The sequence below is a fragment of the Mus musculus genome, chromosome 4, assembly GCF_000001635.26.
Source record: "Mus musculus strain C57BL/6J chromosome 4, GRCm38.p6 C57BL/6J".
Lineage (NCBI taxonomy): Eukaryota > Metazoa > Chordata > Mammalia > Rodentia > Muridae > Mus > Mus musculus.
Genome location: NC_000070.6, coordinates 155,846,952 through 155,864,024, shown reverse-complemented (window position 1 = coordinate 155,864,024; position 17,073 = coordinate 155,846,952). Strand labels below are relative to the sequence as shown.

The window sequence follows — 17,073 nt, the reverse complement described above, 5'->3', positions numbered from 1 at the left end:
GGACCAGCATGAGCACTCTGCAGAGAGAGATGCCTGCATGCCTGCCAAGGCAGGAGTGCTTACACTGAAGGTCAACAGGATGGCAGGGGGGCTGCAGAGCTTCCAAGTGTCAGAACCCCAGCAGAAGAGCTGAGACCCTTGCCCGAGGACTCAGGCGGGTTGGGAAGGCCAGGAAATTCAGCCAGAGCTCTTCTTCAGATGGGGTACCATCTGAAGGTTAGACCAGCTAGCCAGCTGTTGTTGAGGGACCACCTCTGCAGCCCCTACCTTTGGAAGATAGAAAGTGTCTCTGTGACAAGTATGGCCATTGTGCCCCCTTATTCCACAGTCAACAGAAACCCTGGAATCCTGAACACTTCTGCAGCTTCTTTTTTACAGTCTGCCAGGTTGCTCTAGGAATGAAGGGTGCCGAGAGGCTTGGGCGTAGGCAGGTGACAAGACCACAGTTAGTGGTCACAGCTGGCTTACTGGATCACTCTTGGACAGAGTTTGTTAGATATGGAGTGGAGTATACACAAGGCATCAGGCGGGGGATATTGAATGTATCACCGGAGCTCCTTGGGGCTTGGCAGCCAAGCACAGCAGTGGTTTTGCTAAACAAATCCACGGTTCCCTCCCCTTGACGCAGTACATCTGTGGCTCCAACCCCACACACCCACCCATTGTTAGTGCTGGAGACTTCTACCTACCATGCCAGCTTTGGCTATCATGGGTCTCAGCCTGGCTGCTTTCCTGGAGCTTGGGATGGGGGCCTCTTTGTGTCTGTCACAGCAATTCAAGGCACAAGGGGACTACATACTGGGCGGGCTATTTCCCCTGGGCTCAACCGAGGAGGCCACTCTCAACCAGAGAACACAACCCAACAGCATCCCGTGCAACAGGTATGGAGGCTAGTAGCTGGGGTGGGAGTGAACCGAAGCTTGGCAGCTTTGGCTCCGTGGTACTACCAATCTGGGAAGAGGTGGTGATCAGTTTCCATGTGGCCTCAGGTTCTCACCCCTTGGTTTGTTCCTGGCCATGGCTATGAAGATGGCTGTGGAGGAGATCAACAATGGATCTGCCTTGCTCCCTGGGCTGCGGCTGGGCTATGACCTATTTGACACATGCTCCGAGCCAGTGGTCACCATGAAATCCAGTCTCATGTTCCTGGCCAAGGTGGGCAGTCAAAGCATTGCTGCCTACTGCAACTACACACAGTACCAACCCCGTGTGCTGGCTGTCATCGGCCCCCACTCATCAGAGCTTGCCCTCATTACAGGCAAGTTCTTCAGCTTCTTCCTCATGCCACAGGTGAGCCCACTTCCTTTGTGTTCTCAACCGATTGCACCCATTGAGCTCTCATATCAGAAAGTGCTTCTTGATCACCACAGGTCAGCTATAGTGCCAGCATGGATCGGCTAAGTGACCGGGAAACGTTTCCATCCTTCTTCCGCACAGTGCCCAGTGACCGGGTGCAGCTGCAGGCAGTTGTGACTCTGTTGCAGAACTTCAGCTGGAACTGGGTGGCCGCCTTAGGGAGTGATGATGACTATGGCCGGGAAGGTCTGAGCATCTTTTCTAGTCTGGCCAATGCACGAGGTATCTGCATCGCACATGAGGGCCTGGTGCCACAACATGACACTAGTGGCCAACAGTTGGGCAAGGTGCTGGATGTACTACGCCAAGTGAACCAAAGTAAAGTACAAGTGGTGGTGCTGTTTGCCTCTGCCCGTGCTGTCTACTCCCTTTTTAGTTACAGCATCCATCATGGCCTCTCACCCAAGGTATGGGTGGCCAGTGAGTCTTGGCTGACATCTGACCTGGTCATGACACTTCCCAATATTGCCCGTGTGGGCACTGTGCTTGGGTTTTTGCAGCGGGGTGCCCTACTGCCTGAATTTTCCCATTATGTGGAGACTCACCTTGCCCTGGCCGCTGACCCAGCATTCTGTGCCTCACTGAATGCGGAGTTGGATCTGGAGGAACATGTGATGGGGCAACGCTGTCCACGGTGTGACGACATCATGCTGCAGAACCTATCATCTGGGCTGTTGCAGAACCTATCAGCTGGGCAATTGCACCACCAAATATTTGCAACCTATGCAGCTGTGTACAGTGTGGCTCAAGCCCTTCACAACACCCTACAGTGCAATGTCTCACATTGCCACGTATCAGAACATGTTCTACCCTGGCAGGTAAGGGTAGGGTTTTTTGCTGGGTTTTGCCTGCTCCTGCAGGAACACTGAACCAGGCAGAGCCAAATCTTGTTGTGACTGGAGAGGCCTTACCCTGACTCCACTCCACAGCTCCTGGAGAACATGTACAATATGAGTTTCCATGCTCGAGACTTGACACTACAGTTTGATGCTGAAGGGAATGTAGACATGGAATATGACCTGAAGATGTGGGTGTGGCAGAGCCCTACACCTGTATTACATACTGTGGGCACCTTCAACGGCACCCTTCAGCTGCAGCAGTCTAAAATGTACTGGCCAGGCAACCAGGTAAGGACAAGACAGGCAAAAAGGATGGTGGGTAGAAGCTTGTCGGTCTTGGGCCAGTGCTAGCCAAGGGGAGGCCTAACCCAAGGCTCCATGTACAGGTGCCAGTCTCCCAGTGTTCCCGCCAGTGCAAAGATGGCCAGGTTCGCCGAGTAAAGGGCTTTCATTCCTGCTGCTATGACTGCGTGGACTGCAAGGCGGGCAGCTACCGGAAGCATCCAGGTGAACCGTCTTCCCTAGACAGTCTGCACAGCCGGGCTAGGGGGCAGAAGCATTCAAGTCTGGCAAGCGCCCTCCCGCGGGGCTAATGTGGAGACAGTTACTGTGGGGGCTGGCTGGGGAGGTCGGTCTCCCATCAGCAGACCCCACATTACTTTTCTTCCTTCCATCACTACAGATGACTTCACCTGTACTCCATGTAACCAGGACCAGTGGTCCCCAGAGAAAAGCACAGCCTGCTTACCTCGCAGGCCCAAGTTTCTGGCTTGGGGGGAGCCAGTTGTGCTGTCACTCCTCCTGCTGCTTTGCCTGGTGCTGGGTCTAGCACTGGCTGCTCTGGGGCTCTCTGTCCACCACTGGGACAGCCCTCTTGTCCAGGCCTCAGGTGGCTCACAGTTCTGCTTTGGCCTGATCTGCCTAGGCCTCTTCTGCCTCAGTGTCCTTCTGTTCCCAGGGCGGCCAAGCTCTGCCAGCTGCCTTGCACAACAACCAATGGCTCACCTCCCTCTCACAGGCTGCCTGAGCACACTCTTCCTGCAAGCAGCTGAGACCTTTGTGGAGTCTGAGCTGCCACTGAGCTGGGCAAACTGGCTATGCAGCTACCTTCGGGGACTCTGGGCCTGGCTAGTGGTACTGTTGGCCACTTTTGTGGAGGCAGCACTATGTGCCTGGTATTTGATCGCTTTCCCACCAGAGGTGGTGACAGACTGGTCAGTGCTGCCCACAGAGGTACTGGAGCACTGCCACGTGCGTTCCTGGGTCAGCCTGGGCTTGGTGCACATCACCAATGCAATGTTAGCTTTCCTCTGCTTTCTGGGCACTTTCCTGGTACAGAGCCAGCCTGGCCGCTACAACCGTGCCCGTGGTCTCACCTTCGCCATGCTAGCTTATTTCATCACCTGGGTCTCTTTTGTGCCCCTCCTGGCCAATGTGCAGGTGGCCTACCAGCCAGCTGTGCAGATGGGTGCTATCCTAGTCTGTGCCCTGGGCATCCTGGTCACCTTCCACCTGCCCAAGTGCTATGTGCTTCTTTGGCTGCCAAAGCTCAACACCCAGGAGTTCTTCCTGGGAAGGAATGCCAAGAAAGCAGCAGATGAGAACAGTGGCGGTGGTGAGGCAGCTCAGGGACACAATGAATGACCACTGACCCGTGACCTTCCCTTTAGGGAACCTAGCCCTACCAGAAATCTCCTAAGCCAACAAGCCCCGAATAGTACCTCAGCCTGAGACGTGAGACACTTAACTATAGACTTGGACTCCACTGACCTTAGCCTCACAGTGACCCCTTCCCCAAACCCCCAAGGCCTGCAGTGCACAAGATGGACCCTATGAGCCCACCTATCCTTTCAAAGCAAGATTATCCTTGATCCTATTATGCCCACCTAAGGCCTGCCCAGGTGACCCACAAAAGGTTCTTTGGGACTTCATAGCCATACTTTGAATTCAGAAATTCCCCAGGCAGACCATGGGAGACCAGAAGGTACTGCTTGCCTGAACATGCCCAGCCCTGAGCCCTCACTCAGCACCCTGTCCAGGCGTCCCAGGAATAGAAGGCTGGGCATGTATGTGTGTGTGTGTGTGTGTGTGTGTGTGTGTGTGTGTGTGTGTATGTACGTATGTATGTATGTATCAGGACAGAACAAGAAAGACATCAGGCAGAGGACACTCAGGAGGTAGGCAACATCCAGCCTTCTCCATCCCTAGCTGAGCCCTAGCCTGTAGGAGAGAACCAGGTCGCCGCCAGCACCTTGGACAGATCACACACAGGGTGCGGGTCAGCACCACGGCCAGCGCCAGCCACGCGGGACCCCTGGAATCAGCTTCTAGTACCAAGGACAGAAAAGTTGCCGCAAGGCCCCTTACTGGCCAGCACCAGGGACAGAGCCACATGCCTAAGCGGCAAGGGACAAGAGCATCGTCCATCTGCAGGCAGGATCAGACCCGGGTCAGTTCTGGACTGGCCCCCACACCTGAATCCCGGAGCAGCTCAGCTGGAGAAAAGAGAAACAAGCCACACATCAGTCCCATAAAATTAAACGCTTTTTTTAGTGTTTAAAATAGCATTTACACAGAAGCAGCATTTACACAGAAGCAGCTCTATGTCAACTACCCAGTCACTCAGACTTTGACACAGTGTCTAGTGTAGATGTGTGGGGCCGCTGTGCCGGGATGGCAGTGGCACATGATGATGGGCAGCCACCAGAACAGAAACAGAACAGGGCCCAGCTCTGCAGCTCTTGTGTTCACTGTCACCCACCACTGAGACTGAGACAGTGGCTAGGTGCCAGGTCTCTCTCCTGTCTCTCCTACTAGCTACCCTTCACATACCTTCAGTACAAACTGTGTTGTCATGTGCCAAGTAGCAGGTGGGGAAAGGGGCATGCAAACTGCCCCTTTGGGTAACTAGCTGCCACCCTTAGAGCAGGCAGGCTAGCAATAAATAAATAAGTTAGACCCCACCTGGGCAGCCAGAGAGGTTTGAAGGCTCTGTCTAACCCCTCAAAAATCCCACCTTGGCCTGACAGGTGAGGCCCATGAACTTAGCGACAGTCAGCCTGTGTCCCTGTGCACAGTTCTGTGAGGCTTTGGGGCAAGGGGTACCAAGAGCCCAAGAGAGCCTTTCTTGTTCTAAATGGAGGTCACTTCCAAAGAAGGGAACCAGGAGGTGGTCCCTGAGACTTGTGCTGAGGACTTAAAGTCAGAGATGTCTCCTTACAAGACTCTATAGATACTTGAGCTGTACCACCATCAGCAGCCCCAAGAGCAGACAAAATGTCAAGCCAATATCCTGGTGGTATGGCTGCCCTCAGGCCCTCCTCTGTAGCCTGCTCCCTCTGCCCTGGCCCAGAGCCCACAGCTGATCTATCCTGGCTGGCCACCACCACGGCCAGCGCAGAGCTCCTGGCACAGCAGGAGCACAGACTCAGCCACAGGCAGCGCTGAAGACATTGGTTGATCATCACATGATGTCCACAAAGAACTCACAGGGGTTTCCCATGGCCTTTTGGAAGGACTGGCGGCTACCTGTAAGTTCTGGAGGGACAGCAGCCAGCTCCCGGACGGGTGGCCCTCCAGGTGGCCCACCCACTACTGCATAGGCCTTTGTAAGGGGGTGCAGTGGGGGGAGCCCTGGGGCAACAGCTGAAGCCTGACTTCGAGGGCTACTGCCACGGCTAAGCTGGCTGACAGGCCGCTCCCACCAGCCGGTGCTACCAGACCCACTTGGTACTGTGTGGTCTGATTCACTGCCACTACCCCCAGCTCCAGTTGCCCGGCGCTCCTCTCGGCCTGGGGTCCGATGGCTGCTCCGTGTGGACCCACTGCTCTTGCTCCCTAGGGGGAGGGAAGGGGACAACAGAGTCAGCACGAGGCCTGGCCACTTCCAGGGCCACCAGCTGCTCCCAGACAGTCAGGGCAGGACCTGGTAAGCCTGGAGATGGTAGGGGAATGGCAGCCATGCAGATACCAGGAACAGCTGAGAGGCGAGAAGCTAGGGGCAGTGGCAGACAGCAGGGACAACAGGGGCCAGCCTGGCACCCCACACCTAACCCCAATGCTTGAACCAAGGGTTAATGTTACAGCTGAGAAACTAAAAACCAGCGAAGGCCCTGTGTGCCCAGCATTCCCATTAGCCATCCTGGGTTCACCACCCAAAGACCCAACCAGGGTCCACCCAACCCCAGGACCCTGGTCATCTAATTTGCTTAGCCCCTGTCCTGAAAGTAGTGGGAACCTGAAAACACGTGCTGGCTGGGGACATGCTGAGAGGGACACAGGGGGACCTGGCTTACCGGCCCGAGAGTCCACTCTGCTAGTCCTTCAGTCTAAGGCTTGCTCAGCACAAAGCAAGGGATAGCACAAGTCACACACCAGTCCAGTGCTCACCAATGGCTAATAGGACGATTTTGGGCCAAGCTGAGCCTGGGTACATGCAAGGGCCTGTCCATGGTCAGGATTCACTCGATAGCTTCCCCTTGGGCTTTGCCACCCTCTGGCCCAACCTCTCCTGAGTCTTTCTCTGGACCTTGTAGCACAAGTGTGCCCCACTCTGCCTAAGACCTCCACATCAGTCCATCTCCTCCTGAGGGACACCCACCCTTCAAGATCTTCAATATCCCTGGGATATGCTTTAACACTGATATGCTTTAACAGTGTTGCTTGATACTCTTATCTGGCACTCTGTTGGGATGCAGGCTCCATAACTGATAAAGCCCATTCTCCCCCTAGCTTGGGGCCTAGAGAGTGCCCCTACCTGCTATCAGTGGTTACTTTCATTCTTGCCATATCATCTCCTGGCCTCTTGCCTCTGCCACCTAGCACACCAGGCTGTCTTCCTATTCTCTAACGGCTTCTACCCACATCAGCCCCTCCCTGTCCCACACACTGACTCTTGAGATGGAACCCACCGGGACTCAAACACACAGCAGGAGCACAGAGGGAAGCGTCGGGGCCAGGCAGAGCGTGGGAGTGGGAGGGAGTGGGAGGAGGGGTGGCACGCCTCTCACCTTCACTCTGCTGGCTCCCAGCACTGCCGCTGCCGCAGCTGAAGCCAGGGTCCTGGTAAGCAGGCGGGAAGCAGGGCGGGGGTCCTGGGTACTGGTAGGGGTAGCCTTGACCCAAGGGCCAGGGTACTGATGGGTGGGGCAGTGGGGCCAGTGTGTCCTGATCTGAGGCTCCACTGGAGCCACTGTTGAGGTTCAGGGATGCGAGGTCTGGCAGGGAGGGAGGGAGGGAGGGGTAAGTGAAGGCAAATGAATGAGGCCACAGCAACCCTACCCAACCGCACCCCTACTCACTACTGCACAGGTCGCCAAAGACATAGTAGCACTGCTCAGAAAAGGTGATCTTGTTCACGGTGTGCCTCAGGAAACCGTGCTTCAGCATACTGCTGGCATACTTTCTTGCCTCCCTTCGCTCCTTGAAGCCCTCCACGTGTGTGTACAGCCAGTCCACCACATCCGCCCCTGGCCACAGGTCCATCAAAGTCAGGGTAGCTGAGCCCTGGGAAGCTACGCCAGAATGAGGAACAGACGGGGCCCTTCCCACACAGCCAGGGACTCACCAATGACAGCATTGGCAATGGTGATCTTAAGCCACATGCGGTCCCGGATCTCCAGTCCTGAGTCTGGCAACTGCATGACGCGGACAATGGCACTCATGTCACTCTTCACAGTCAGCGGTGCCTCCTCAAGCTCTGCAGAGCACACTTCCCTGAGCCCAGGCTCACAGCGTGAACCTCCATGGGGTTGAGAGCAGGGGCCAGGGTCAAACCTCTTATCTCCCATCCTTGGGAGATGCCCCTCATCGAAACTTGAGCTAAGACCGGGAGATTCTTCCCCGTCCCACAGTGCAAGTCCACGTAGGCAAGGCAGCCCCCCTCCCCTCCCCGGAGAGAACAAGCTGTTAGCTATGTTAGGTAGCAGAAAAGCAAAGCAGAGGCTGCCATGTCCTCCCAATTCCCCCCTCCGCACAGGCCTGGCAGGACCCTCAATTCATGCAGATGACCAGTATGGCCAGGCCTGGAGGGATATGTACATGTATCTTTGTGTACACATTTGTGAAGGTGTTGGAAGCAAACAAAACCTTCATATGTAATGGGCCCCTGTAATAGCTCTGATGAGCACCAAAGCTCAAAGCTAGAACTGACCATTGTCCTTCAACCTCAGTTTCCTTGGGTGGGGGGGGGTCCTGTGAGCTGCCACTTACGTGGGGCGCCAGGCACTGAGCTGGTTAGTGAGGAAGAGCTGGTGCGTGTGATGGCGCTGGAGCAGGGACTCGTACCATAGCGGGGCAGGGCACCCGTCAGTGCTGCTGTGTGGGACAGCCAGGCAGCCGGGTCGATGGGTCGCACTGGGTCAGCTGCATAGTTTCCACAGCAACGGATTACAGGTGGTAAGTAGGGGGGCAGCACAGAGGCAGACAAGAAAGACCCCCAGACTGAACACAGAAACCCCACCCTACCCCACCTTTCCATGGGGTAACTCACCCCTTGGGATGGTGAAGTAGCTCCGAGGGGTTGGGTCCCAGCACTTGGCCACTGTGAGACTGATGGGCCTACAGAGTTGAGCAGACCATGTTGTAAGTGAGGCCCGCACAGCCCCTCCCATCCTGTGCCACTCCCACCCCCACTTGGCTCCCACCTCACCCTGTCTGGGACACGATCTCCCGAAGCACCCGTACAGCGTCGTCATTGCTCATGTTCTCAAAGTTGACATCGTTCACCTACGGGGTTTGTGGGGTCAGGGGTTGGTGGTGGGATGTGGGTGCCTCTTGTCCCCACAGTCCCCACATGGCTCCCACCTGCAGCAACATGTCGCCCGGCTCAATGCGGCCATCAGCAGCCACGGCCCCGCCCTTCATGATGGATCCAATGTAGATGCCGCCATCACCCCGGTCGTTGCTCTGGCCCACGATGCTGATGCCCAGGAAGTGGTGCCTCTCTGCAGGAGGGGCCGTGAGCAGGCCCCCAAAGCTCCCGAGGCTGTACCCACCCCCAGCAGGCACCCACAGCCCACAAGGCCTCACCCATGTTGAGAGTGACGGTGATGATGTTCAGGGACATGGTGGAGTCTGTGATGCTGCTGAAGGAGGATGCCTGCGGAGGGACCCAGTGAGGGGCTGTGTGGGCACCATTCAGAGCAGACACCCCACCCACCTGCTGCCTACCCGGTCTGTCTGCCTCAAGCGCTGCTTCCGACGACGGCATTTGTGCTTCCGAACTAGCCGAGAGGAGGTGCTCTGCTCTGTGGAGCTGCTCAGCCTGAGGCAGGAGTCAGAAAAGCACAAACATGTATAACCAGCTCGGACGCTCAACTACAAATCTCCAGCACGTACTGACATGTGCACACGTCACCCACCGGCTCGTATTGTCCTCCTCATCTGAGTCAATAAAGCTGCTAGATTCAAGCTCACTGCTCAGTACAGTGGATGCACTGTCTGGAGGTAGTCCCAGGTCCCGCCGCCGATCCCCTCTCGGGTGCCCATTGGTCCGGGCAGCTGTGGGGACAGTAGGGTGGGTACGACTGTGGGACTTCAGTCCTAACAGAATGCGGGTGGCCTGTGCATTTCAAAGTTTATGCAGTAACTCTGGGGCCACAGGGGCTAGGAGTACCAGGCTGGGACCTCTACCCAAGGATCACTGCTTGGAAGAATATGTGGAATACTTCCAGGCTTGGAGTATACCAAAGGGATACCAAGGGAAGCCTGGGCTCCAGATCTGGGCAGACACAGCCATAGTACCCTCATCGCGGTTTCGACGTCGGGCTCGCTCCCGCCGGTGACTGACCATAGACTCTGTGCCTGTCTCATTGTCCATTCCGTCCCGGCTACTGGCAACATTTGGACTGCATAGATAAGAAGCAGGTGGAATTGGGCAGACCAGGTTGCCGACAGCCATTACCTCAAATGATTCCAGGTCCCCAAACCCCCAGGCAGGACCCTAGTTCTAGAAGGTGCCTCCCACACAACTGTAGGCCCCTGCTATGTTGTCAGCTTCACTCTTCCCAGGTGGGTCTTGGGTAGCAAGTATCTAGCAATGGCAGAGCTCTGCCCCCGCAAGGGGCCTTACTGGAAGGAGGGGGGCCTGGAGTCCCCAATGCCGCCTGTCCTCTCAAGGGGTGGGGGCAGGTCCGTGTGGCTGTCAGTGCCCTGGGACCCTGCATCCGAGTGAGCGCCCTCAGCCAGGACCAGCTGTGAAGGAAGAGTGAGGCCTTGGATGGCCATCTGCGTCAAGACCACCCCCACAGGCACCCCACTGCTGCCTACCTTTGTCCAGTTACTTTACGTCTCCCAGGGAGAGCCCACCTTCACCATTCTGCTGGGGCCACCCATAGACTCACCCAGGAAACCACCCGGCCATTGAAGCAGGGCAACTTGGCATTGTCATCGAAGATCTCCTCCTTCACCACCCTGTGGTCAAACAAAGCCCTATGTCACCTCACCTGGATCCATGAAGGACATTAAGAGACACTTTCTACTCTTGGACGTAGCAATGGAGCACCTGCTAGGCTGCAGATGTCACCACTGAGGTTTTACCTACCACATTCTCTTCTTAGGGACTCTGCTGCTCTCCGCCAATCCCAAAGCCCTGACCCTTAGCACTGGGGTAGAGAAATGTAGATAAATGTTCATGGAAGGACATCCTAGAACTCTTGTTCACGTCCAGAGTCAGCCTCCAGCCCTTGGTGAGTCAGACAAGGTTGAGGGTTCCTGGGAAAGTCCCCAGTTCTTCGGCTTCCTTGGCCCTGGGGTTTATATCAGGCCTGTCTCTAGCTTTGTATGCTTCCTCATGGGGACCCAAAAGCTCCCTCACCACAATATACGACACTTGGGGCTCCTTTGGGAACTCTTCTCAGCCTTCAAATTTTAGGGAGAGCAGCTCTACCTAGCCAGGTGCTTGGGACAGCCTATGGCTCTTCTCTGCCCCTCACCCCAAATCCCACCATGTACCACAAAAGCTCCAATTCCAACTCGTTCCAGAAGGGAGCCTGGCCTCCTAGGCCTGCATTCAGATTGGGCTGCAGAGGAACCGCATTTTGTGCACTCTGCTTCCATCAGGCCCACTGCCTCCTGTCCTTGTCTTCCCAGCACACACCCTGGGCCTCTCTGGAGCACTCACGGGCGCTCGTTAATATGATGAGCATCTCATGGTGCTCCAAGCCCTTGGGCTCCTGAAGTTCCCCCAGCCCAGAGAAGGCTGGACTTCCTGGTACAAGGACTGCCAACCCCTTCTATAGATGTGAGAGGGCCAGAAGGATACCAGCTCTTGCTGCCCTCAAAACCATCTACCCAGCCAGAAAGATAAAGTGGATCTCATGTGCAAGATCAGTCCCAACTATCAGGGAGTTTGCTTGGCTTCTATCTGAGGACCTGGAAGGGCATTTAGGGACAGAGCTAGCCAAGCCTTGGCTGTACCTATTGACCACAGCCATCTCTGTTTTGTCTTCATGCTGCTTCCCTGGTCAGATGGGCTAGAAAGGAGCTAAGCTCACCCAAGCAAGATACAAAAGGCAGGGAATGAGAACTGGGAAGGAAGCCAGAGCCTGGGGGCAGTGTTCACAAGGCACGGACAGCAGTCAGGACAGGCTTGAAGGGGCTCCTCAGGCCCTAGATTCTCCACTCCCTCACCTTCACCCTAGCTCTTAGCTCCGCCTAACATAGTGGGATTTTCCATACCTAAAACTTGAATTGAGTGGAGCTGGAAAACCAGGCTGGTCCTGGAAGTGCACCTGGCAGGAAGCAGGCTTGTGACTTAATGGGCCCAGTGCCAGGGGCAGGGCCACCTCTGCTTGCTGCTCCAGAACCAGTGGGCAACACCAGGTTGCAGGAAGCTCTAGCAGGGCAACATCCCATCCTCTCTAGGGAATAAGGCCTTTGTCCACCCACTTGCTAGAGACCTGGGGCTGAGGTAATGGCAGAGGCTGGACAGCCTGAAAGTGAAAGTGTCCCAGCCGCTTTCCTGACCTTACTGCTGTGCCCATGGGACCCCAACAGCGAACAGAATCACTTCTCAGGACTCCCTTAATATCTATTTCTCCCAATTTCAAGTTACAGCTCTGTGGCTTGCTCCATTTACAAGCCTGGCCCAAGGTAGCCAACAAGAGAGTCTGTCATCACAGGAAGACCTGACGCTGCTAAAAGCCCTGAGTAATCTACCCAGAAAAGAACCCTCACCTTATCCCCTAGCCTCGACCCCAAGTGGACTCACCAAAAGCCTTTCCCATTGGCACACCCAAGCTCCAACCCTCCCTGACTCACCCATGGGGAAACATATGAGCAATTCCTAGCACCCACAATAGGGCCTGCCTGGCTCCTCCAACAGGCACTGTGTCCCATTCCCAGCAGCCAGAGCCTACTCAGTCAGACCCTTAAGGTAATATGGCCAGCTTGCGGTCTTTGTGCCTCCCAAACCCTAGAAAGACATACCTCTATGGTTCAAAGGCCCTGCTTCTTAGCAGGGAAAGGCCCTTCCTCCCAGCCAGAGCAACACAAGTCCTGCTTTCTACCTAGGGGTCAGAGCAAGAAGACTGGCCAAAGGGAAAGGACAGTCCTGAGAGGATGGTGTTTGCCCCAGATCCTAGGGCTAACCCTGGCCCTTCCCCACCATTGGCTAGGCAAAGGGCAAACATCACAATACCCATAGTGGAAGCAGGAATGGTGGCCACAGGTATGTGATGCTACCCACAGCTGCTGGGCACTGTATAACAAGAACAGAATGAGGCACAACCAAACATCCCTACCACCCTGAGCCTTGTATGTCTATCCTCTCAAGAGGAAAGCTGACCTTAATGTGTCTCCACTGACTCTGCACGGTGACTCAGGACACTCCTGTGAGCATTTTGCCCCAACCTTAGAATTCCTGGAGAGATCCTTGTGGCCATTGGACTCTACCAGCCACCCCCAGTGATCCACCTCAAGGAGAAATCTGCTCTAAAGTAAGGCCTTTGGAGCCCTGCATAGCTTAGCCTAAAAGGACCCAGGGTTTCAGGAGATTACAGTAACACACAGACTACCTCTCTAGTGGCCCAGCCCTGAGATAGCCCCATTCCCATACACACAGAGCCAGAGACTGGCAGAGCAAGTAGGCACAGGTCATGGAGATATCTTGAGCTTCAAGGGGCTTCTGTATGCTACCAGGAGTGAGCATCCAATTCCTACCAAGCATTGTTGTGGACTGGACTCTTAGCCTAAGGAGTTTTACTACCCATGAACTTGAACTGGCAGGTGTGCACAGGCCCCAGACCATAGCTGGCCACTCTTCTACCAACTCATCCCATGGGGCATTGAGCCCCAGAACATAGAGTCCTTCCCCACAGCTCAGGGAATGCATGATAATTACCTAGACTCTCATAATAAATACTAGGGAGGCACAGAAAGGCTAAGTCACTGACCCCAGGCAGCTTGACCAGGGCACAGGGAGCCCTCAGAACATTTGCCAATGTACAGAGGACCCCAGATTCCAGGGCTCCTAGCCCTTACCCTTGCCTGCTTCCCTCTAGCTCACGTAGCTCTTTCTCAAGAGATGGGGCTGCAGCAACTGCCAGGCAATAAACTCGGTATCGCATCAGGCAGGCTGATATCAGCAGTATGTTCCCAGTAGCAGGAACCAAAAGCCAATGTACTCAGTCCTCTACCATAGACCTCCATTATCACCAGGCCCAACACCAGACACCTCCATGGGGCCCACCAGAATCTAGAAGTCCTGCTGCTACTAAGCCTTGGGGTCCAGGGTCAGAACAACAAGAAGCTCCCCATAAGTGGGCACAGAATAGACCTTTACCTTGTTGGCTAGAAATACACACTGGGAACTGAGCCCAGTCCAGGGAAAACTCTGCTATTTACAAAGTAGGCAGCCTTGGTTTGGAGCTAGACTCACTAGGATATGCCTCACAGACTCTAGTCTGCAGCCACCCCTGAGGCCACTTGTCCAGCTCAGCCAAACTAGCTCTCAAACAAACTCCCTTCTCCCAACATTAAGCTACTTTCTCTTGGTATCCTTGGAGCTCTGTAGGTAGAACTCAGGTAAGGAAAGAAAGGATGCAGTTGAGACGGGGCAGGGCTCCTTGTCTAGGCTCCCAAGTCCACTAGACCATCAGAGTCATGGTGAGGCCTACTGACAAGTCTTTCTGTGTCATCCCAACTCTATCTCTAAGTTGCTCTGCCCCCTAATTCTTCTACACCCCCAGAACACCCAACTTGTACCTCTAAGCTCTCTGCTAGCTCCAGACCCCATGTCCCAGCCACTTCAAACCCACCCGAAGGAACTACTCCTGCTTCAAGACCCCTATCTGCTATCCTATCTCCTTAGCTAGGACACCTGCAGGTCCTCCAAACCTGCCACAGGCACAGACAGTGAGAAACCTATGTGAGCTGATGCTATCTACCCAACATGAATATCAGAGTAAAGGGACAGGTACCCTCAGGAGAGACCCAGAGTGTATAGCAGAAAGCAACCCAGGTCTGCTCCTTACCACTTACACGCTAGGGTGTAACAAGTTTGTGAGAACATTTGTGACTTGGGTCACAAAAAACCAAAATGTACCAATATTTGGATCCAGAGATACCCTGTCCCTCAGATTAGAGACCACAGAGGTGGCCCAGTCAGGAGAATCAGGGAAGACCGACCTCTAGAGCAAGACCCTCTAGTCTCCTGGCAAATGGAGAGCACCCGCCCTCAAGCTGTGAGGGACACTCTCTCCTTTGCCTTTTCCTGGTGGTTGGGGCACAAGGACTGAGTAGGCAAGAGAGTTTAGTCATCCAAACCAGGTTCAGTCCTGCCTAGACGCCCAGGGCCAGGAAGAAGTCCAAGCTTGACCTGACCGATGGGCTGCCCAGGGACCCTGCAACCATGGAATCCAGGAAATCGCCTCAATGTCAAAGCCCTGAGATGGAGCCACACACAAGGGCACCAAGCACACCTGCTCCACCCACAGGGCCTAAGCATGCTACCCTGCCTCCCCACCCCCCAATCACTGCCAAGCCATGGACTCAAGTTTCTGTGGCTATGCCCTGTCAGGCCTCTGTTGCACTGCCAGTCCCTGGCTCAGCGTCCAGAGGCCCAGCTTAACTCCAATAGGGAAGTCCCTTCTCCTGAGACCACCACAGCCATTCAGCTAGGAAAAACACTACATTAGAAGTTGACTCAAGTCAGGAGATGAACCGAGCACCTCCCAGGAATGCAAATGTTGTGTGGTTCAGAAAGGTCAGAGGCACAGGAGCCAGGAACCAAGGGGGCAGGGTACACGGAATGAAGCTTCTTGGTTTCCAGTGACCCTTGACCTCTCTGCCTTGCCACAGGGACTCTAGAGGGACCTGGAAGAGTCTGTTTTCAGGCTTCAAAACTTTTCTAAGTTCCAGAAAACAGGCGGGTGCCTATGAGCCACCTATTTCACATTACCCCATCTCAAGCGGAGGATCCACTGGGTGCTAGGAGCCACAAACCCCCAATCCTTCTCCGTGATCCCACCCCCCACCCCCCGCATAAACTGCACACCCACCAGGGCAGTCCTGAGCCCCGGGTTTCCATCCACAGAGGAGGAACGCATCAGGCTCTGTGCTTAACCAGAGAGAAGGGAGTTGGCTTTAAGAGTGGCCTTCGGCACCCAACATGGACCAGCTGGGCACAGGAGCACCAGTGGATGGTGGTCAGAAAGCCTGGGCCCTCGCCTGTCCGTCAGAAAGAACTGTCTGGCCTACCCAGAGGGTAGTCAGTGGCTCGGAACCCCAGCTTGCCACACTCAGGGTCACTGGGCGCAGAAACTCTACCTACACCTGCTGTAGATGCGCAGCAGGGTTGCCGGCGACGGGGGCGCTCTCTGACGTCCCCAGACCCGAAAGCCCAGCCGGCGCGGACAGGTGCCAGCTCGTGCACACAGGCGCGGGAGGAGGCCAGCGCCCCTGCCCAGGCCGCGCGGCCCACTGACCCGAAGTCCTGGTCCATGGACTTGAAGAAGAATTTGTAGGCGTGCACCGGCCGGTTGCTGAGCACGTTCTTGAAGTCGGCCAGCGTGACGCGCTCGGGAGCTACGGGCAGCTTGACCAGGTACGGCGTCTCCTCCTCGTCCATGTGGTAGATGATTTTGGTCTCCGCCATGGCGCGGCAGGGGCGACGCGGAACCCGCGCGGCGTCAGGGCCCGGCTCGCCTCTCGGACGCGGGGCGCCCTCCCAAACCGCCGGCCCGCGCCCCGCCCGGCCGCCCCGCGGCCCCTTGGCGCGGCCGCCCCTCCCGGTCCCGGCTCGCACCCGTTCCCCGCCTGTCGCCCCGCGGCCCGCGGCCGCCCATCCGCCGCGGCCCCGGAGCGGGCGCCAGGGAAAGCGGCTCTGAGGGCTCCCGCGGCCCGCCGCCCCCTCGGGCTGTTCACGAACCGCCTGCTGGGGTGGAGCGCGCCGCCGCCGGAGGGCGCTTCGGGGCCGGTGACGTCACTAGTCGCCCGCAGCGCGGGCGGGGCGGGACTGCGCACGCGCAGAGCGGGTCCGGCGGGGCGGGGCTACGGCTTGCGCACGGGCGGGGCAACCGGGGTGGGACTGGGCGGGCTCAGAAGGCCTGGCCGGTCGGGTCTCTCCGAGCGCTGTCTTGGGGTGGAGCCCAGATTCCCAACAGGCTGCGATCCTTGAGGCGTTTGGGTCTGAGGTTTCTGGGCAGGTGGGCACGCTGGACCCCAGAAAGACAGAGAAACCCTGGAAAGATCGCTCCCCTTGAGCCAATAAGGTCTGCCAGGGAGCAGAGGAGTGTCCTTAGGTTAGGCCGGTCCTGATTCTCCTTCTAGGTGCTCAGAATGTGGAGGCACTGTCCGCTCGGGCGGCTTCAGGCGCCCTATAAGAATCTGAAGATACCTATGCCTAGCCCAAACAGCGAGAGCCTCACTGTGCCCCCAT

General features: G+C 56.2%; 2 protein-coding genes across 9 annotated transcripts; one reads left to right on the top strand and one right to left on the bottom strand.

Annotated features, from left to right (window-relative positions):
• The first annotated feature begins 671 nt into the window (after window positions 1-671).
• Tas1r3 (taste receptor, type 1, member 3) lies at window positions 672-4,757 on the top strand. Its single transcript, NM_031872.2, has 6 exons — window positions 672-881; window positions 990-1,290; window positions 1,371-2,174; window positions 2,286-2,483; window positions 2,582-2,702; window positions 2,878-4,757. Exons 1-6 carry the CDS (start codon window positions 691-693, stop codon window positions 3,837-3,839), a joined length of 2,577 nt encoding a protein of 858 aa, NP_114078.1. The 5' UTR covers window positions 672-690; the 3' UTR covers window positions 3,840-4,757.
• Window positions 4,722-16,623, bottom strand: Dvl1 (dishevelled segment polarity protein 1). Of its 8 annotated transcripts, none has more exons than NM_001356381.1 (16): window positions 16,121-16,623; window positions 10,538-10,607; window positions 10,267-10,388; window positions 9,939-10,042; window positions 9,557-9,695; window positions 9,366-9,459; window positions 9,225-9,294; window positions 9,000-9,139; window positions 8,845-8,921; window positions 8,686-8,753; window positions 8,406-8,558; window positions 7,762-7,893; window positions 7,496-7,663; window positions 7,205-7,411; window positions 6,491-6,529; window positions 4,722-6,032 (listed from the first exon to the last, which is right to left on the bottom strand). In NM_001356381.1, the coding sequence occupies exons 1-15, from the start codon at window positions 16,288-16,290 to the stop codon at window positions 6,519-6,521; spliced, it is 1,725 nt and encodes a 574-aa protein (NP_001343310.1). In that variant the 5' UTR covers window positions 16,291-16,623; the 3' UTR covers window positions 4,722-6,032; window positions 6,491-6,518. The 8 variants fall into 8 exon arrangements, with proteins under 8 accessions (NP_001343310.1, XP_006538586.1, NP_034221.3 ...); XM_006538523.3 differs by having other exon boundaries at window positions 7,762-7,935; window positions 16,121-16,618; NM_010091.5 differs by lacking the exon at window positions 6,491-6,529.
• Between the last annotated feature and the right edge of the window lie 450 nt (window positions 16,624-17,073).